We start from the raw sequence: 21362 nt of genomic DNA, 5'->3' as shown, positions 1-21362 counted from the left end.
GCTCTTCTGTCGCCTGCTCTCTGCGCAGACTCTAGTTCCCTAGAGCACTAATTGGCGCACTGCTGTATTAAAGCGACGATTTATATTGTGTTAAACTAGCGGTTGTATCTGTAGTATTTGACATCTGTAGTGGCTGTAGATAACTATAACTTGATTACAAGCGTTGTCTGTCGGTAGCTTACTTGCACTTGCACATTGTCTATTACTTGCACATTGTCTATTGTTCGTTTGTACATTGTCTTGATGCACTGTTTGCACTTTGTTTTGTTTTTTACACTTGTTTTACAATCGAGAGACTTTCTGTCAGTAAGAATTCCATTGTACCAGTACCGGTTACATATGGCAATAAAGTTCAAGTTCAAATTCAAGTTAAACGGCTTCATGGATTAACTCGTGCGTGAATTACATTTCCAGTGATTTAACGAATGTTCCGTAGATGTGGGGCAGTGATTTTTTTTATGTGAAAGTAATTCACATTTATAAACTTCTATCGAGTGTGTCGATGAATTTATGGGGAGTTGATTCCCTCTCTAATCCCGATGGGCTTTGTCGGCTGTACTGACGTGATAACCATCGACTTGGCGCAACAGATGCGAGGCCACGCAAGTGTCCTTTGGATTGGGCTCGCCAATGGAGAGACGGGGGTCTGCTCTCCCCCTTGGGTCCTGCTGGTTGTCTCCTTGCTCGCCTGTGGACACCTGACTTCTCTCTCTCTCTCGTGCTGTATTAGCATGACCGATGGGTACAATCAGTGTTGCAAAAGCACATAAGATTAACATGAAACAAAAAATAACATACAATCTACATTTACAACAAAGACATATAATAAAATATTTAAATATACTGTAAACATATTGAGCATTACTGGGAGACAGACTCACTGTTCCTCGGGCTGTGACAGGAGATCACATACTGGGCTGCCAGTTCAACTGAGTTCCCTCCTCCCTCTTCCAGTAGGATTGGGACCCGTTGTGATTCTGGCAGGTGTGGGAACTCTGGGATTAGATTCCTGAATTTAGGGAAGAATGTTTCTCTAATCCCAGAGTATCTGTCACAGTGCAGTAGGAAGTGCACCTCTGTCTCTATTTCTCCCCGCTGGCAGTAGGAGCACAGCCTGTCCTCTCTGGGCAGCCAGGTCTGCCTGTGTCGCCCAGTTTCTATGGCCAGGCTGTGGTAACTGAGCCGGTACTTTGTCAGGGTCTGTTTCTATTTGCTGTTTCTCATCTTGGTCAAATATTCGGCTAATGTGTATTGTCTGTTTAGGGTTCTGCAGCATTCGAGTTTATGTTGTGTTTGTGTGTGTGTCCCAGTGTGTGAGATATTGCTGTTTGATCTGTGCTGTGATGTGCTTGGGTTGTGGTGCTCTAGCAGTGCTGTCCTGAGGCTGGCTGGTGTCGGTGTGGCTCAGGCCAGTGAGCCTCAGGACCAGCTGGGTCAGGGGGCTCTGTTTCGGCTCAGCAGGGCTTTGTGGTGGTAGGAATTTTGGTCACTGTTTTTTAGGTGTAGCCAATACTTTAATACTCTCTTCTATATTTTTATTAATAATGGGTATTGGCCTTATTTGGCCCTGGACCCGTTGTTAGGTGTTTTTCTCTGCACACAGAGGATGCTTCTACAGATCTCCATGTGCAGAGTTTCTGTGGGGTGTTTGTCCCATTGAGTGTACTCCTGGTCTGTGAGGGGACCCCACACTTCACTGCCGTATAGGGCAATGGGTTGGATTACACTTTCAAATATTTGGAGCCAGATTCTTGTTGGTGGGGTGATGTTGAAGAGCCTTCTTCTTATTGCTTAGTAAGCCGAGTCCCTTTTCTCTCTCTCTCTCTCCCTCTCTCTCTCCTGTCCCTCTAGCGGAAAACCCCGCTCACTGCACGGCGCTGATGGTGGAGCACTACATTGTCCAGAATCCTCCTGGGCAGACACTTCTGCACAATCCATTCTCTACTTTCGCTCTCTTTTCTCCCTCTAGACCCTTAATCTGTATCAATCAGCTATTTGAGAGTTGACGTAAATGACCATGACGCCTGCCGGCTTCAGCTGTTTTTTTTTGGTCGGGCGTCCGATGACAACGCGCACACCCCCGGCGCTGTCTCTGCCCTGGGATGTTCTTACTGCAGGAGTCGCTCGGCTCAGTCAGAGTCAGCGGCTGAGGGAGACAGAGGGCGCGCTGCTGGTGCTGAGGCTGAGGCTGCAGGTTGGCTCAGCCGTCCCGTTCTGTCCCGTCCAGCTCCCCTGCACTGCGTGTGGGTGTCCGGCAGCCTGGTGGCGAGGCGATGACCGCCCCGGAGTTCAGTCTCAACGTGCTGACCAGGGACATCTCCCTGTATCTGGAGAACCAGGTCAAAGTGGGGCTCTTCGGCTCGGGAGTGGGGCTGTCGCTGGTCCTGGGCTTCAGCGCCGCGTACGCCTACTACTACCTGAGCTCGGTGGCCAAGGTACGAGAAACTTGGTTAGACTAGTTCTGTCGCTTCGTTTCATTTGGACCCAGTCCGCACCGGTCAGAGAAGAATCGGGTTTTCTCTATTTTCACATTTTCTGTATTAGCGTAGCGCGTATCGATGGGTATGTCCTGTTACAGTGACAGGAAATAATTCGGTCGTTCAGGCTGTCCTACTGCGGTGGTAGCTAGTATTGTGACTTCCATTGTGTGAAAGGGGAAAATCCACGAGTGATATTGCACCTGGATGTTTTAAAATTATGTACAAAAACGCTTTTACGATTAAGACACTACGGGCGTCGTGCATGTACTTCATAGTTAATTATACCTAAAGTCTTAGAACGGATTAAAAAAAACTTAATAGCCTATGGCCTGTTTCAGTAAATTAGCATCGCTGTTTCTCCTAGCGTTCACCCTTCAAAGGTCGGTGTTGGATTAATTTGACCGTTATTGTGGCACTAATATAAATTACGCGGGATTGCTTGCGTATAATGCTATTTACTGTTGTGTCTGAGCAGTTTTGTGCGAGCTATCTGATGGGCAAAACCCATTTTTGCTTCGCTCCACGCCACTGTTTATACAGTACATCACAAGCTTGGCGCTGCCCGGGTAACCCTTAGAAGAAAACCCGAGACGGTCTGTTGTATCCCCCGGCGAGATTTAATTTCCTCTCTCCTGTAATTGCTAATAGCCCTTCGCGCTGGCCCGTTACGCGAGTCGCAGGTCACCCGAGGAGGCGGTGCTGCTGGATTTCGGCACACCTGACCACAAAGCCCCTCCTGTACAGCTTGTGTCCCCTGTGCAGAGAGAATACGGCGGAACTGCAGTCTTGGAGTTGCCTTTATCCCCAAATAATACCAATAATGAGCTCGTTTAGTTCGATCGTTCTTCCTACCCGTGTTTTCTTGCTTCAGTGTGTAGATATTCGTTTACTGTAACTTGTGACATAAAACAGGTAGCATGCCTGCAGTAGCACTCCAGGAGCAAAAACAGTAAAAAAAAAAGGCATTTAATCGATTTTTTTGCTCTTCCTGTGCATATACAACCCCTTTGTTCAGACATTTTATGCAGTAGCGAATAAACCCGAGTACGGATCTTTAATAGGCATGAGGCTCTATTCCAAGTAGTGGAGTTAAATAATTACTTGTGACTGCAGACTGCTAGGAGATGGCTCTTTCTGTCTCTTTATTCTTACTTATACACTTAAATGGCATAGTATCTGAACGTCAAAGTATCTGAAGATTCAATCTGAGCTGATTTTTGCGTTGCCGGACTGACGGATATTTACACCTGACTGAAGAGTTTTCAGGCTACAGAACGTTTGCGACCTGACTGTGACCTAGCGGCGCCGATACCTTTCTGCGACGTGTTGAAGTGCTATAAAACCCAGGACTGAAACCATGAAAGGGTTTGTTTTTTATCGGGGTGCTCTGAAGGTCGGGACTTCGTCTCGCCCATACTTCTGAGTCAAAATAACGTTCATTTTTGGACGAAAGAAACTCCATCCGTGTCTTGCAACGTTACAGAACACGGCCCCGCGGAAGGAAAAGGCCTTCCTTAAATACTTGACTGTAATTTTTTCTCCCCATTTACGGTATGAAGCTCTTGTAAAAAAAAATGAGAGGACTGCCCTCTTCTAACGAGGTACAGTAGCTGAGGCATACCGTGCTGCCGTGTGACAAGTCCGACGCCTTCGAAGTCAGTGAGCCAGTAGGAGTCCACTTATTTTTCTGTGCGGCCTTCGGCTGAAAGAAAATGAAGGGATGAAGCTCAGAAACTTTGAAGTATGGACGTGATATTATTCTGTTCAGTGCACCACAAAGAAGACCAAGATGTGTAAACCGAGCAAGTATAACACCCTCTTATCGCTGCAGATGCTTTTTAAGGTGTGAAGGAAAACCGACTGCATACAAAAAATGGGACGTGTAGTTGGGGGTGGGGAAGAGGACCAACAAGCGCGATTAATAGAAATTGGAGTTTGGGTGTGCTGTGTGCCACAGAGCTTGATTACAGGTTGACAGACCTCCAACGTGCTGTTGTGCGACCTTGAAAGGAGACAAACGTGTGCTGTTCCGATTTTATTTTGATCTTCCAGAAGCCTCAGCTTGTCTCCGGGGGGGAGACCTTCTGCCAGTTCCTCCAGGAGCACTGCCCGGTGGTTTCGGAGACGTACTACCCCACCTTCTGGTGCTGGGAAGGCAGGATCCAGACGCTGCTCCGGCCGTTCATCACGGCGAAGCCCTGGGTGGAATATAGGAAGTAAGGAATGGAGGTTCACGGCCTCTTCCCCAGCACAGCCGTCCTCCGGAGTGGCTTTGCCCACTGCTCCGTGAGAACAGCGTCATCTCGGCCATAATCGAGCGATGCTGTCGTGCAGTCACGAGTCACCTGGTGTTCACAGGTGTGGAGTGGGAGTAACCCCTTACTGGTTACTGGTTTATTGCTTAAACATAATGTCGCGTCATAGAGGCACGTGCATGACTCAGTTACACTGTAACACAGCCAGAAGCTGTAAGGTCACCCCAGCTCAACTGGAACAATATTCAGCAGCCTGCGCTGCAGAGCTCTGTGACAGTGTCTGGACATGAAGTGCAGCTGAAGTAATCTTATGGTGGGGGGTTACCCTGTATGGGCCTCTAGTCTGTGCAGCTGTTCTGTGCTGCTCATATAGTTTTAGAGGGGAACTGTGACTGTTCTCCTATTTCGGGGTTAGGAAGAACCAGCATTGGGGAGTGTATACTTGGTAACATTTGCACAATAACTTGTAAAACCTCCAGTTTACATCACAAAATAGACAATTTCCAGGTATGCACAGCGCCATGTTCTGCAATTCAGAACAAGGCAACAAAACTTCCAGTGAGGTGAAGTGGCTCTATTATACTGTAAACACTCAGGCTTGTGAATACAATACTCGTTAATCCAACACAAATATTGCTCTCAATTTTGTGACAGTTTCACTGACAAATACAAACTTGTTTGTGCATGCAGATTACATTGGAACATTTCTGCAATTAAATATCAGCTGCTCAACTGTGCTTATTCTCTCCTATATCTCATTACATCAGTCAGTATGGAGACTAGTGAGCAGGAAGGGCCACATCACATGACAACTCCTGGGAACTCAAACGTGCGTTTGTAACAACCTGGTGACTTAGTCCTTCCACAAAGTTCACAAAGATTTTGTGCTTCATTTGAAATTTGTAAATTATATTATTTGTTTTTATTATATAATGTCATTGAATGTCAATTTATTTTGTTGTTGAGAATTTAATTACCGGCCTGAGAAATTGGACTGCAGCTCCCCTTTAATTCTTTACAACCAAGTTCACTTTTAATGTTGGAAGCAGATCTTTGATCCACATTCTCTTAAAGCTTTAAGACAATTAAAAGGTTCATTTTATCATGTTTATACAGGCATATAGAACTACACAGGAATATTGTTGGAAGGGTTATAAAACAGTGGTACATCTACAGTAGCTATTTCATGTTAGTGTGGAATATTTCAACAGGTAGTTTGGAAGCATGAATGGAAGGTTCCTCAGACTGTCAGCTTTGAAAAGGTCATAATCTTTTTGGTGTTGGCCTTCTTGAGAGTTACACTGGAGAGGGAAAAGCCCTTGCATTTGTGAGGTTATTTTTTCACTTGCTTTAAAATGAGATTTAGAGTAGAAATTCCCCCACAAGGATGCAGTAAACAGTTTTTCTAGATTGGTGGAAAGCTGGTTATACAACATTTCCCTGAGATTTGAATTAATTGAAGGTTGAACTTCTATATTCTGATTTTGTGTTTGTGTTAATCCAGAGAAATGGAAGAGATGTCAAATGGATTACTCCACATTGTTGTGCATGTGAAAACAAGGGTTTAAAACTGTTTAGTGAGAAGGTGCAGACATTTAAGTTAATGTAACAAGAGGGGTTTTAAAAAGTTTAGAAAATAACGTTTTCACAACATGGACCAGAATTAGTCAAATGCTTCAATGGGGCTATTTCCAATAGATGTGAATTAAACTTGAATTTAATTTTTGGCAGGTCAGGCTCACTAAAAGGAAAATGGTTATGAAAGATGAAGTAAAGAAGAGGTCACCCACCCTACTCCTGAAGGGTTGCAATCCAGCCATTCTTCATCAGTCATCAGATGAGATTCTTGGATCAATTAGATATCAGCAACCAAACATGTTGCTGATATCTCTATGCACTTAAAGAGCATAGAGTTACAAACAAGGAGGCCAGTCACACCACAACATGTTTGGTTGCTGATATCTAATTGATCCAAGAATCTCATCCAGCTAGTATATCAGCTTCAACAGCAGGGCTGGGTAACTTCCTCCAAACTCCCACAAACCTTTAATTAAATAATATGTTCTTTCTGTCTTGTGCTTCACTCCATTTTTCAAGTATTTGATTCAGTGCCCCTAATCATTAAGTTTTTAGCTTGCCAGTATAGGACATTTCTGTAAGCTCAGGCATAGATCTGGCTGCTCTTTTTGTGAGCTGATCCAGCACAGAAGTCTTTGTAATGTGGTGGCCAAAGATTCTTAATCTTGCACACTGTTATTAATGAGGACTTACTAGTTCTTGTACATCTTTTACATAACACTCCTCTTATTTCTATGATTTTTTTTGTCATTTTTTACCTCTCCCTCATTGTGTAGAATATGAACATCTCAACATACTATCTCTTAGATTTTTGTGTCAAACGGTCTCTGAATGACTTCAGTCACCTTATTTGAGCACAAATTGAGAGCTTTAGAAATCAGTCTTTATGTCTATGACCTGCTGGACTGGGGCTCTCCAGGAACAGGGGTGGAGACTTTTGCTGTTAAGAAAATAGGTTTGATAAATGCAATTGAAACTACAGTAGTAGCTGTAGTTTGGGGATTCCAGTTACAGTATATTACATTTCAGGCAGTGATGTTTAATTCGTTTTATGGCTGGAATCTGGCAGCTGTCCTCAGTCAATATTTCAAGCAGACAGCGTGGCAGATGTCACTGGGGTCATGTGCTCTACCTCCATTGCCAGCTTTGTTTATGAGCAGTGGAAGTTATTAGACTTTGTATTATGGCATGATGTTGCGCTGCCTGACCTTTCCTGAGTGTAATGTGTGCAACGGGTGTTTTAGCGTCAGGTTTGCCTCCACGTCTTCGTGGACTTGGCTGGCAGTATAACTGGGTGAGAGTTCAGGCAGATTGGGCGTCATTAGTGTACAGAGTATCGCAGGAAACATCTAAAGATGTCACTTGTGCAAGCAGTTCTTAGAGTTATCATGTACCATAGATGACAATCTTTTATAGCAGGTGCACTGACAGTTTTATAGATTTGATGGAAGTAAATCTGTTATGCTGGTTCGCAGTTGTCATCAACCGGTTGATCTGTAGGGGTTCTACTTCAAGTAATGCAGGATAGTATTATCTGACACATCTGTGCAACTTGTATTGCACCAGGTTCTGTCGACAGGTGTTCTCTGGGGGGGGGTTGTCCCCTTGCTCTCTCTCACACACTGCACACACATTTGCTCGCTGCTGTCCGAGCCCTAGGTGCCCCACCTTGTCCCGGTCCCACTCACAGCTGTTCGGTGGGGCTCACGTCTGAACAGCCGGGCGTCTACTGCATAACTCATCCTGCAGGAGAGACAGTCACCCAGGCAGGAAGAGGGCGGCAGGTGTGGTCAAAGGACCCGATGCACATAGTGCGGTCAAGCTACTAGTGGTCACTGCAAGTGGAGCTCTGTAGCCAGTATGCACTACGACCCAGACCATCTTTCCAAGACTGAGGACGGGAAGGTTGGTTTTACCCTAAAAGTGTACCGTTCTGAAAATGTACACTTTACACAAAACACCCACTGTAGTCTGTCACAAAACCTTAAATCCCCTTTAGTAATGGCTCTACTGCTAGGAGGTCCACCTGAGCTGATTTAGTCCAGACCCCAACATAGCGATGCCATGAGAGTGTTGTTCTCCTTGTAAGCATGGCATCTTGCTTCCTTTCTGCCTTTTTTCCTTTGGCCAACAGGATAAACCACCCCCTCACCTGTGCCCGATCAGCTCTCCCTCTTTAGTGCTGATGCTGCACTTAAGCTCCCTCAAGTCACAGATCGATCACAAGAACTCCACAAAAATTTAATCAGGATCCAATATCTGTTTAATTGGTTTGTGAAAGATAAAGTGTATATAAATGGTTATAAGTCTCATTCAATGCTGAGATGTTAAGGTTCTCCTGCACCAGAGGAATTGGACTGACAGTGTGAAACACCTACAGGCATCTAAGTATGTCAATGTGAATTATCAGAGAATCTGCAAACTGTGTATTAAGCAAGAAAGAGGCAAAATTATTTTTTTTCAAAACAGAGTTCTTATCTAGGATGTGACATTTGTCCTTGTAGAACACTTAAACATAATTCTGACAGTTTATATTGCAGCAGAGGGAAGCTAATGCTCATGGATTCCTTGTGAAAGGCTAGTGTAGGCAGGTGGTCCCAATCGCTGATTCTATAAAGGCTTCAGCTGTCTGAAATTGTGTAGAGCAGAGTTTGTGATGTTTATCCCCACCTCAGTGCTTTCTTTAAGAAATCGAAAGGTGTGTCACATGTGGCTTGATTGTCTGAGTAAGTGGTTATCAATTAGGACACCAACTCTGCTGTCCTTAAGAACAAACAGTTCTTAAGCATGTATTGATGTCTGAAGCAGAGTATATGATGATGGCAACTCGGAGATGTCTTATAATTGTGTCTGTTCTCTGAGATAAATGCTAGGATATCTTAGAATTCAATGTTTCCTTTCCTGAAGTACTGTGCCTTGCTAATTCTGGTCCTGTCATTGCGTGCTGTAGTCTGGTATCCTAGCAGATCTGCTACTCCCAGCATCCAGTCATTCCATTTGATTAATAGCACTACGCTGCTAATCAAGGAATACCAGTCAGATGGTATTGCAGTTTATTGATCTCTTGCTGGGACTGGGGAGCCCCTGCAGAGAGGCTCTTTGCACAAGCCCTGTTGTGGATGTTCTCTGTTTCAGAAGTACAGTAAGGTCTTTAGTCTTTACACAATTGTGAATCAACTGCATACAAAACCAATGTATTTGGGGTCTTTTTGGATGTGCAGATTTGTGCAAGTACCTTCAGATGAGTTTGAGACCTTGCATAATCTGTCACTCATTTGAGCATTCCGCTTACAGTGTTACTGTAGCTTGAGATAAAGATGCACGTTTAATAGCATTCCCTACATCAGAAGTGTGCCCGGTATGATTCAAGATTCAAGATTTCTTTATTTGCCATATACAACAAGTGTATTGGAATGCTTACTTGTTCAGCTGTACCCAGGAACATAAGAGGAAAAAAATAGGCACAAGTGATAAACAGACATGGACAATACAGCCAGGACAGGACATAGTGCAAACAGTACAGTACCTTAAAGTGCAGGTGCTAATTTGAGCTGTTTAAGATGTGGACTGCTTGGGGGAAGAAACTGTTTTTGAATCTATGGGTCAGTGTTCCGATACTGCGATACCTCCTGCCAGAACCCAGGGGTGAAAACAGATCAAGGCCAGGGTGAATTGGGTCCTGAAGAATAGCCTGAGCCCGGTTGAGGCAGCGGTCGAGATATATCCGGTCGATGGAGGGTAGCTCGGTCCCAGTGATTTTCTGAGCGGACCTCACAATCCTGTATTTCTGTGCTGTACTGTGGCTCCGCCATACCACACCACACTCTTGGTTAGGATGTATCTGGACAGTTGTGTAAGACTTCAGAGCATTTGTTAGTATTTTTCCACATGTGGCAACAGAACCAGTTTTCTCATTTAACTTAAATGGCTGTAATTGAACACGGTCAGTTTTATTCTGAAGTGGAACAAAAAGCATTATTCAAAACGTACACAAATAAAGTAAATACAGATGCAGTGTGAAAACGCATGACGCAAGTCTGTATTTTAAGAGCTGGTTAATTTAAGTCAAGTCGTGTGAAGTATCAAGCTTTTAAAATGGATCTGGTGAAATGCTGTTATGTTCTATATAAAAAATGGATATGGAGGAGAAAAATGCAGAGTGTATGAGCAAGGGCTGATTATAGCATAACAGCGAGGACAAAAGTCTCTTCTAAACGTAGAGGCATCTAAACCTTTTTGTCAGTCTTGCAAAGTTTGTGCTTTTTCTTCCTGCCCTGGATGTTCCAGTGAGCTCCTCAAGATGGCAGACGGCGGGCAGATTTCCCTGGACTGGTTTGACAACGACGACAGCGAGCGCCACCCTGACGCAGCCACGAGGCCCACGGTGCTCCTGCTGCCGGGCCTCACGGGAACCAGCCGGGAGTCCTACATCCTCCACATGGTCCAGCAGAGCCGGGAGCTGGGCTACAGGTACGTGCTGCCGGGCCGCATGGACCGGAGGACCGAGCCTGCTCCGGGGGAAGACGAGCCCTCCTTCGAGAGGCAGCGGCCCACACAGCCAGGGATTTTATTTTATTGTCCCGCCTTGATACTGGACAGCGTTTCTCCTGTTGTCTGCTGAGGCTGTCAGCTTACAAAAAAAAATTGAATATGACAAATAGACCTTTGACAAAGTACAGGTGTTAATGTGGAGGAACTAATGAATACAATACATCACATGACTTGTGAACTTTACTGGATATTTGTTAAAGAAGTAGTTCACTGGAACCTGCCTCTAGATGTGCTTGCTGTTAATCACTTGGAGACTTCAAATAAAATAACGCAGAATAAACCTGAGTACGTTTCAGAAAGAAGCGATTTTGTCCCTCACTTGAAAAAAGGAATGTAAGCAGTTAATTTACGTGTTCAAGCCAAAATACCCCCAGGAAGTTGTACAATTAGGTGGGCTGGAGCAACTGGGGTGAAGTACCTCACTCAAGGTCCAACAGCACTGTGCGGCAGGGACTCGAACCCACAACCCACCAGGCATGAGTCCAGAGCTTTAGCAGCGGCTTGAGAAATGCTTGGCATAAGAGGCTCAGTGTTTTCTGGGACTGCTTCAGGATTAAAGCACCCTGAATGGGGGCTCGTGCTGCTTTGTCTCTGCTCTCTGAGTCTGGAAGATCATGTGCGCATTGTTGGAACACGAGGAGCTGCTGACTCTGCAGAACTGTATTAAAGACTTTCCAGGAGTGCAATTTATTAGAACAGTTGAACTCATTCTTTCAAACTGATTGCGTAAGACGTTAAGGGCAACTCAGCACCTTATTACATTTGCTTGAGTCTTTGTAGATTAGTGAATTATAGCTTACACCTAGCAGTTTTAAGGCTTAGTCTACATGCTTAGCTGCCTCACAGCTGATGCCCACATGCTAGTGTAAGACTTTTTGGAGAAAAGTAGAGCACTGATGCTAACTGAATGTGCAGGGAAAGGGGTACTTTGAGGTCATTCAGTTCCACAGGGGGACAGAGGAGGAGGGAGTTGCTTGCGATGCCTCTTGTGGATAGAAGACGCTGTCAGCAATGTGAAGCAGAGGATTTTTCACTGTCTCCCTTTGTGCTTCTGCAGCAGGTTTAAGAGAAAGGGAGGGAGTGCGATGAAGGCACACACCTGGCTTGCATGTTTCTGCAGGACTCGGGTTTCATTACAAGAATGAAAACGATGTGTCTGTTTTTACTTTCAGGTGTGTCGTATTCAATAACAGAGGGGTGTCCAATGAGAGACTTTTGGTAAGAAACTCTGTACCTGTTAAGTTTAAAATAATTATTTGATTGCTGGTAATATAGGTGTTTTTTGCTGATGAAAGCCACATTTTGAATAAATGCTTCTGTTCAAAAACACTTGAAGCAACAGGAAAATTCCTTTTGCCTGCCCTAATGGAATATTTGAATGTTCCCTATTGTGCTGTACGTGGTGGTGAACTTTTGAAAGAGTGAAGATTTTGAATGTGGGTGAATTGTTCTTTCGTGGGTTGAATTGAAGATGAAAAGAAGAATTTAACTACTCAAAAAGGCTGGATGGACAGTGACCTCTCCTAAGTAGACGACAGCTTTGCATATGGGTTCTAAATTTGATTCCAGAAACAAATGCAGCTGCTCTGTAAAGTCCCCTCCTCCTGCTGCTAGCCACTACAGGAAATCCCCTCCTGTGCAGATCCTCTGATGCACTTTTGCTTCAGCACTATGGCAAGATGAGGTTATTGCAAAAAGAAAAAGAAAAGCTCTGTCCTCTGTGCTACCTTGAAAGGTGAAAGGCTAGTGTAGGCAGGTGGTCCCAATCGCTGATTCTCTAAAGGCTGTCTGAAATTGTGTAGAGCAGAGTTTGTGATTTATGTCCCGACATCAGTCACATGTGGCTTGATTGTGGCACAATCTTCATGTCATGAATGGTACATCCTCAGATCCTCCAGTAAACCTTCCATGGATTTGTGAATTCCAAAGGACCGATTTTGCTCATTAAAAAATTCCTTTAAAGGTGTTTTATTGTGGTGCAATAGGGAGGTAATAAGAACGCCACTGTGGCTTCATGGAGTAAATGACTGTGCAGTTCACAGAATGGTACCATACCTCTTATCCGTTGCCAAAGTAAAGTATAAAACTTCTTACTCTCACTATCAAATCACTAAAATACCAAGAAATGTACAAATATATGCAGAAGACCTGCTTTTTGGTCCTGTATTGAGTTGTGCTTAAAAACATTGCAAATTGGTTCTTGAGTTTTGTCTTGCATCGGTGTTGTGGTGAAATTGTCACCATTGACAAGCTACGGCAGTCCCAGTGAAGGAGGGCCGATGTGTCTCCTTCACCCGCCCAAAGGTTCAGTGTGAGCCTGAGCCACGGGTGTAGATTTTGTCTCTCCATTGTCTGCACCATCATGGGTTTGGGTCTGCCGAGCAGTGTAATGCCAAACAGAAGTCTTACTGATTCAGTAAGTGAAAAGATCTTTTGTCAGGTTCCGTTTTGTCTTTTTTTTTGTCCTGTGGATAGCTTCCCTGTAAGTGCATTTTATTGCTGCGGAAAAATGCTGATTTGTTTGCTCCCTGCTGTTTGAGAAGATGCATTGTAGCTGTGAAAGTGTTCCTTTCTTTGGATTTAAACATTGATTCACCTTGTATATTTCAGAAGTCCTGAGAAAAATAAAAATTAACATTGGATAAAATCCTCTTCCTTTCTGAGCGGTCCGTCAACCTCCTGTGAAAGTTGAGTTTTGATTACTCATCTACTGCACGTCACAAAAAATCGTATATTGTTGTTATACACTTGTGTTCCAGCGTTGCTTCACGAAGAAAAGTCACAAATCCAGAACTCGTAGGTCATGGGTTTTTCTTTGACTCCTTATTCAGGATTCGCCTGAGCACCTGTGGGAGGAGGCGTGTTTTCCCTCTCCCCCTGTCGTATACAGGCAATGCCATCTATGTCCCACTCTTAAGAGGCCCTGAGTGGCCTTGGGCCTTGGCAGACTCTATTAATAGACATTGAAACACCATGAGGAACTGTGGATGGTGCCTGCATGCTCTACTTAAAATCATTAACACTGCAGTTAAAAATTCATTTCAAACATTTTCACTCTCACAGGATGCACACTGATTCTAATGATACATAACCCAGACTAATTACACTTCCTCGTTTGACACTGTGGTCCTTTATAGTGTCAGCTCAAGTTCGCTGTCGAAGGAAGTGTTATGTTTGTGTCTTGGGATGGACAGCCTGTGAGCAATGTACAAGTCCACTAGAAGCTCCTTATTTTTTCATTTGTATTTAACCAAATTAACAACATGTATCCTTAAATACAAAACCCTTCTGTACTTGGTAAGCATAAATCAATAGTTCATTAGCCAGTTATTAGGGGACCTCATTGCTTGCTGTGGGGCCTTTAGTCCTTATTAACAATGAAATTCTTTGTCTTTTTGTTTTAAAACGCTGGTCTGCTGCCATTCCTCTTCCTCCTGCTTTTTCTCCAACCACCCACCTTCATCAGGACAGGGAATACTTAGGTGGTGATTGGAAAATGTCAAACAATGGCAGCAAAACGTTTTCAATAAATGTAGGACTTGTTTTTTTTTCGTACTTCAAGACATTAATGAAAGTATGAATTCAATTTCAGTCATCCAGTGCTTCCCTTTGAAATGTTATTTTTTCTTATATTGGGTTAACTTTGAGTGTGTGGATGCCCTTACATTTTTATACTCCTCCACCAGCTCTGTTACTGAAGTACAGCATTGTCCTTTTATTTGTGTGGCATGACAGTCACTCATTACTGCTGATGTTGTTGTTCTTGACTGGAGAAAGCCTTACAACACCCGGTCTGTCTGCCTGCACCCTCAGATCCAGCTGGGGTTGGAACTGTGATAGGCCAATTAATTCAGAGTCGCTTGTAACTCTTGGAAAGTAAAAGGCCCATTTAACACAGATCAGAAATGCAGACCTTCCCATCTGAGTTCTGTTAGTTCAGTGGTGGCATCGCAAAGCTCTGATAAGAGGGCCTCCCTCTGACCAGAATTGGAATAGGGGATTAGCCCTTATATGCATACTCTACATGTGCAAACAGGACAGTAAGGTAGTACGGTCAGGCGTTGCTTTCGTTTCCCGCCTGGCCCGTTGGCGTCTCGGTTCAGCAGGAAGGGCTTCTGTGCTCCATGCTCCTCCTGCTGGCGGCTGTGTGCTGGGCTCCAGTGACGGGTGGGAGGTTGGTGGCCTTGTGACTGAAACGTCTGCATTTTTCAGACCCCTCGGACCTACTGTGCTGCCAACACCGAAGACCTGGAGGCCGCTATTGCGCACATCCAGAGTATAACCTCAGCTGCTCCGCTGGTGGCGGCCGGGGTCTCCATGGGGGGGTGTGTATGCAAGCGTTTCTATCTCTAAGTTGCACCCGATTGTTTTTCCTGGTCTCGTTTCTACTGACTCCACTGATTGATATCAGCCCTTGCAGAGCTGCTTTTGTACATATCCGCTTCACGTACGACAAGCAGAAGGAGCTTTTTAATGTAGCGCGCCTGCCAATCGTTCTGCAGCGTGATTGGACTGGTACCCTGTGACCGTGCCTGGTGTAGGCTGTGCCAGAGCTGCTACCAGAGTCATTGCCTTCCTGTGTCCCTTCACACACAGACTCGTTTCTGCAGCCCTGGAGTGCATGCCCTCCTGCCAATGTCAAGGGCACTTTGCTCCGGCCGGACCATGGTGTTCCATGTGTCTTGGCAGCACGGTGCCCTGGGAATGCACTTCTGTGGTCAACCGCAAGAGGATTTGTTTTTTGTTTGTCCCAGCTGCCTTAGGAATAGCACGTTCTCTGATAGCGAGTGGAGTCACCTGCTGGATGCCCCATTCATATTTCCTCTTCACAGGTGTCATGCTCCGTCAGAAGCATGAAAAAAAGTCTGGTGTGATTTGGATTCTGAATTAGTCTGAACGAATAGGTGATTTAGTGCTTTATGGCTTTATTGAACAGCCCAGCTGTTTCACAGTTAGTTATGAATGATTCATAAAAATATTACGAAAACCCTATCAAAATATCTGCATTCTTTATTTGTTTTTGTTGTTTAAAAAGTAGTGTGCTCACTATATTTTGGTACTCAGTATAGGCAGTATTATTGGTCACCTATTCTTTGTTCCACTTTGGTTGACTTGCTGTGGCCCAGAAGCTTTCAGTTGGAGCTGTCTGCCAGAGTTTTCTAGCTGTTTAGCTGCCTATATTCAGGCAATGATGGGTTCAGTGGGATCGATCGAATCTGAACCAGAATAACAGAGCTCTTGAACCTGAGCTGGGCATGCTTGGTTTTGCACAGACTTAATATGTAGAGGTCATAAGGAAGTTCTAAACACCTCCCATTACTAGTGTAGATGGGATAATTTCTTCACATTTCCCTTAAAGACTTCTAATCACTGTAAATAGACACACCAGGTGAATACTTATTAGTTGGATATTTGGTGATGGACTTAGACACATTCTCTTAGGGGTATGATGAGGTGTTTGCTATATAAATTATTTTAGTTAGAGGTTGAGCTTTAGAATAACAGATTTTGTATGTGTCTGGGGAGATTATTCCACAGTAAAGCCTCCTGAACTGACCAGTAGAATCTTTGTAAGTTTTGTGGGGCCAGTCATAGAAATAGAAATGCTTCAGTTTAAAAAACCTGTCGCCAACAGCCAGTGAAATTCTACACGCCCACAAACCGGCGGTTTGTCTTCCTCCGCAGGATGATGCTCGCCAACTACCTGGGCCAGAAAGGCAGGGAGACGTGCCTGAGAGCCGCGGCTGTGTTCTCGGCCGGGTGGGATGTGTTTGAGTGCACCGCGTCTCTGGAGAAGCCACTGAACCGCCTGCTGTTCAATTCCTATCTGACCAGCTGCTTGCAGGCCTCTGTCCAGAGGTCAGTATTAACGAGCTCTTCCTGCCCAAGTGACTATAATCCCCTCCACCACCACCACCACCAGTGTGCAGCCCCACCTGGATGATGCACCAGTCCTCTCCCCACACACCAGCTCTCAGTGGGGAGGAGAGCAGAGTGATGAAGCCAGTTCAGAGATGGGGATTATTAGGAGGCCATGATTGGTAAGGGCCAATGGGAAATTTGGCCAGGACACCGGGGTAACATCCCTACTCTTTTCAAGAAACGCCCTGGGGTTTTAAATGACCACAGAGAGTCAGGACCTCGGTTTTACATCTCATCCGAAAGACGGCGCCTGTTTATAGTATAGTGTCCCCGTCACTATACTGGGGCATTAGGACCCACATGGACCTCACGGTGAGCGCCCCCTACTGGCCCCGCTACCACCTCTTCCAGCAGCAGCCTTAGTTTTTCCCAGGAGGTCTCCCATCCAGATACTGACCAGGCTCACACGTGCTGGGCTTCAGTGGGCTTCCAGTTGTGAGCTGCAGGGTGACATGGCTGCTGGCTTGTCCTGCACAGTCCCAAAACGATCACTCCCAAAAAGCTTCTGAAACAGCTGCTATGGGCCCTACCTTATATGTCAGCCCACTTAAAAAAAAAAAAAAAAAAATGGCCTGTGTGAGGTTAACAGTTTGAATGAGTCTTGACCTGAAGAAAGTAGGTGAATGTAATTTAAACCAGGGTGTCTAATTCTCAACGGATGATCATGTTTGTCTTTAACATAAGGCAGTACCTTGCAATTAATTTTTAACCTTTTAAAAGTTGTTGTTTGCTTTAAAAAAGGACCTGTTGAGTTCCTATACAGCTGGGTTCAGTCTGAGCAAGTCCATCGGCAAGAGGCACATGGGGTTGTGGCAGACAAACATGGGATCCATGCAGCTACACCCCCCTGCAGATGAGGCTGGGTCGCTTCTTATTGTGATTCTCATCCCTCCAGAGCTGCTGCAGGGGTTGCAGATCAAAAGCCAAGTTCCTTAATAGTTGGTGCTTCTGGATTGAAGAGTATAAAATAAAAAACAAGTAAATGGCAAATATTGTTTGCCTTTTTATCCTCCGGGATGAAAGTTACTCATGAAGATAATGGCCATTATCAGGCCCAGCTAGTTATACTGAGACACTGTCAAAGGCATCAGGATTGGATTCCGCACTTGATCACTTTGCTTCACACCTCACGCTAATCTGCATAATCTAGTAGGTCAAACATACTAGACTCTGTTTCCATGTGCCTTTGTGAGGCAGGCCGGGAGAACAGAGCCTGGCGTCTCTCAAGCTCACAAGCGCCTGAGCCAGCAGTTCTTCACTGCAGCACGCTGGTGTTCTGTCATGGTTTACAGGTGCGAGAGCAGGGCGACGAGACAGTGTACTGTACTGTGAGGAGCGTCTTTCATACCGTACGCAGGAAATTAAAGAAATGTGCAGATGAAACACATGCAGCCTTTTTTTTTGCTTTGGGAGAGTTTTTTCTCAAACTCTCCAGGTCATGCTTCTCTTGTTTTTATAGTGTTAGCCCACCCTACCACCCATTTAAAACGCAACCGTCAAACCCACACTCCCAGTTCATTTCCTAATTAAACTGATAATCGTATACTATTATATTCCATATTTATATTATTTTAATATAGTGAGTGCCAATACCGTGATCATGCAAACTGATAATATCCTGCAATGTTTTATATAAATTTGATCTACCTTTACACAGGTAAACAATAAATACAACAAGATTAGTTGGATAATAACCGTAAGGCATGAATTCTGTTTTTTAGTTCAGCTTAAGAGCCCATATCTGTAGGGGGACTGGGACAACAGACACCTGTAAATGGTAAATGGTAAATGGTGTGTGGGGTGTACATTGTGGTTGAGACAAGAACCTTTTAATCTTAAGATAACTGGTTGTTTTTTTTCCTACAGACACAGGCAAATTTTGGAGAAGCTTTTCGATATTGACTCTATAATGAAGGTGGGTGCAGTTTTGTGTGCGAGGTGTGCACGTTTTAGAAAACTGATGTCTGCTGGTTTTGAAACATGAAATAGATTTAGCTATGATTGCTGGTTCCAGACTACCCGATGACAAAGGCACATTTTTTTATGGTTTAAGAACCACTGCGGTAAGGGATTTGTGAAATCAAGGACCGAGTACAGAAAAAAGCCAAACCTGCAAATGGTTAGGATAATACCCGTACCATGCCTGTAGATACAGCTGAGACAGCAGCCGGGAGAAGTGAAAATGACAAATGGAAGAGAGAGCCTGTGCTGGAGACTGTTCGGGTGACTTGCCGAGGTTGTGGATGTTGCAGGCGAACACCATCCGGGAGTTTGACGAGCGCTTCACTTCGATCATGTTCGGATACCCGTCCAACGATGACTACTATCGGGACGCCAGCCCCTGCCACAAGCTCAAGTCCGTGCAGGTCCCCACGCTGTGTCTGAACGCTGCCGACGACGTCTTCTCCCCGGGCGGCGGTAAATACAGGGGCCTTTCGCACTCCCGCTGACTTCACACCTGCAAAGCAGAAGTCTGTTTCTGCCTTTCTCCCCCGTGCAGTAGAAAGAGCTCCTTCGTGTTGACTCCCAGGAGCTGCTTGCTGTTAAAAAGCACTGTAAGGGTATATGACATATAGTCATGTACCGTTCGTGGTATTTCTGTAATTGTTCAGCTTTGGATACAGAATCACATCATTCAAGGAATCCTGGATGTGTGGACTACCAATTGGTCTACTCCTGTTAGATGATTTATTGACATTTGTGCACCCAGTATAACATTACCCCTGGTTAACATTGACCAGAAAAGTATTACAAAACATGTCAACAGCTTTGCGAGTTTTTCTGTGAATGTGTTTTCCCCTCACAGCAACATTATAAATTATTAATCAAACAGTTCTGTTTTTATGCAGAGTACTGGTTTAATCTATATTTTGTTTATTTCTGGCCCTGTTACAAGATCAATGTGTGAGGAACACAGGTTTTCACTATCAATAATGGCATTGAAGCTCCTAAATATATATATATATTATTGGTCTTGTTGCACAAATGTAGCCTCTTATGAAAGAAAATGGAATTCGTGTTGTGTGAGTGGAATTGAACCCACCAAATACTCCCAAGACTGCATGCAGTTCACAGTACGCTGTGCTGTAAACCCTTTGAAAGGCTTATGGCCCAACACACCTATTCACAGTGCTGACTGCACTCTTGTTTTTTGTAGCTATTCCAGTGGAAGCTGTGAGGCAGAACCCCAACCTGGCCATGCTCGTCACTGCTCATGGGGGCCACATTGGGTTCCTGGAGGGCCTGTGGCCCCGACACAGCACCTACATGGACCGTGTCTTCAGGCAGTTCATTAAGGCCATCTTTGAGCAAGGAAGCACACTTCAGAACCTCTGACACCTCGAGTCCAGCACTTTGTCCAGTTTCACCACCCAAAAACATGGAACAGTAATCTCTTAAGGGCACATCACTTTCAGCACACAAAATCGAAGTTCATTCAGTTAAAACAAAGATGGCAGATAAGTTATCAACATGTTTAGCACCATCTCAGTTTTGTCTACACAATTACTGCAGTGTGAAACTTGCTTTTGGAAGTGCAACTCATAAGTTTAATACCATCCTTACATTGTATGTTACTTTACTAATTACCTCTTATTTTAAACAAATGATTTACTTAACGGTAGGTATTAGTCCTCAGGGATTTTGTTTAATTGCGCACACAATTTCTTTAAATATTTTATTTTTTTTACAGATAATATTTTTAATGTCACAGAAAAAGATCACAACAGGTGTTTGGTTTCCTATTGAACTGTAGTGTTACGCATGTATTTTTCCACACATTATAGCACTGCACATACCAAATAGTTCAGATATATTCAAGCTGTATGACAGAAGTGTATCTTGATTTAAAAATGACAAGGAATGTGAAATTGCACTTCTTCAGTTTAGATAATTTCTCAAATAAATGCACTTGGAGACATGTCTGTTTTGGTTTAATTTGCATAATTTGCTTTGTGAAGTTTGTGTAACTGTCCTGAACATGACAAATAGCAAGTATTGTATTGCAAGAAGTAGCACAATGTTTGGCTTCTTTTATACTGCTGAATCTACTTATATTTATCAATTTACTGTATCTCATAGTATGTAGTTCTCATGCAGCAATATGATTTTAATTTAAAAATATGAATATATACTCAGATACATTGTAACTGCATACACTTAAATAAAATAAGCTCAGCAATAAGCTCTCATTCATTGATTCATTTTGCCAAGTTTTACACTTGTCTTATGTAGATTTCTTGTCCCATGATGGCCTGGAATCTTGTTTTAGGGCAGAAAAGTGTCGACAAGTGTCTCTGAATCTTTGCTGAATATTCAGATGTTATTAGATTGTCAAATGGTGTTTGACGGCGACGTAAAATGTTTGCGTGTCACGTACCAATTTGTGTGACAAACGTGACATTTTTCGCATTTTCAGGTATCTCCTGCTTTCTTGGTATTATGAAACCAAGCACAGCTTAATCCACAAAATCTTTTGAAGCGTAATGGCTAACAAATTCCCCCTTTCTTTCAACTGTTGATAAAAGCACAAACTGTCTGGTGCCACTGTTTCTCCTGGAGCAGCTGTCATTTTAGG

At 44.1% G+C, this 21362-nt stretch overlaps 1 protein-coding gene across 1 annotated transcript; it reads left to right on the top strand.

Annotated features, from left to right (window-relative positions):
* Positions 1-2064: 2064 nt before the first annotated feature.
* abhd3 (abhydrolase domain containing 3, phospholipase) lies at positions 2065-20706 on the top strand. The gene is made up of 9 exons (XM_006633861.3): positions 2065-2435; positions 4533-4696; positions 10601-10783; positions 12037-12082; positions 15077-15189; positions 16550-16723; positions 18653-18701; positions 19039-19204; positions 19944-20706. The coding sequence occupies exons 1-9, from the start codon at positions 2274-2276 to the stop codon at positions 20120-20122; spliced, it is 1236 nt and encodes a 411-aa protein (XP_006633924.1). The 5' UTR covers positions 2065-2273; the 3' UTR covers positions 20123-20706.
* Positions 20707-21362: the final 656 nt, after the last annotated feature.

This window comes from Lepisosteus oculatus, chromosome 6, assembly GCF_040954835.1.
Source record: "Lepisosteus oculatus isolate fLepOcu1 chromosome 6, fLepOcu1.hap2, whole genome shotgun sequence".
Taxonomy (NCBI): domain Eukaryota; kingdom Metazoa; phylum Chordata; class Actinopteri; order Semionotiformes; family Lepisosteidae; genus Lepisosteus; species Lepisosteus oculatus.
Note: the sequence above shows the minus strand (reverse complement) of the source record. Positions and strands in the feature narration are given on the sequence as shown.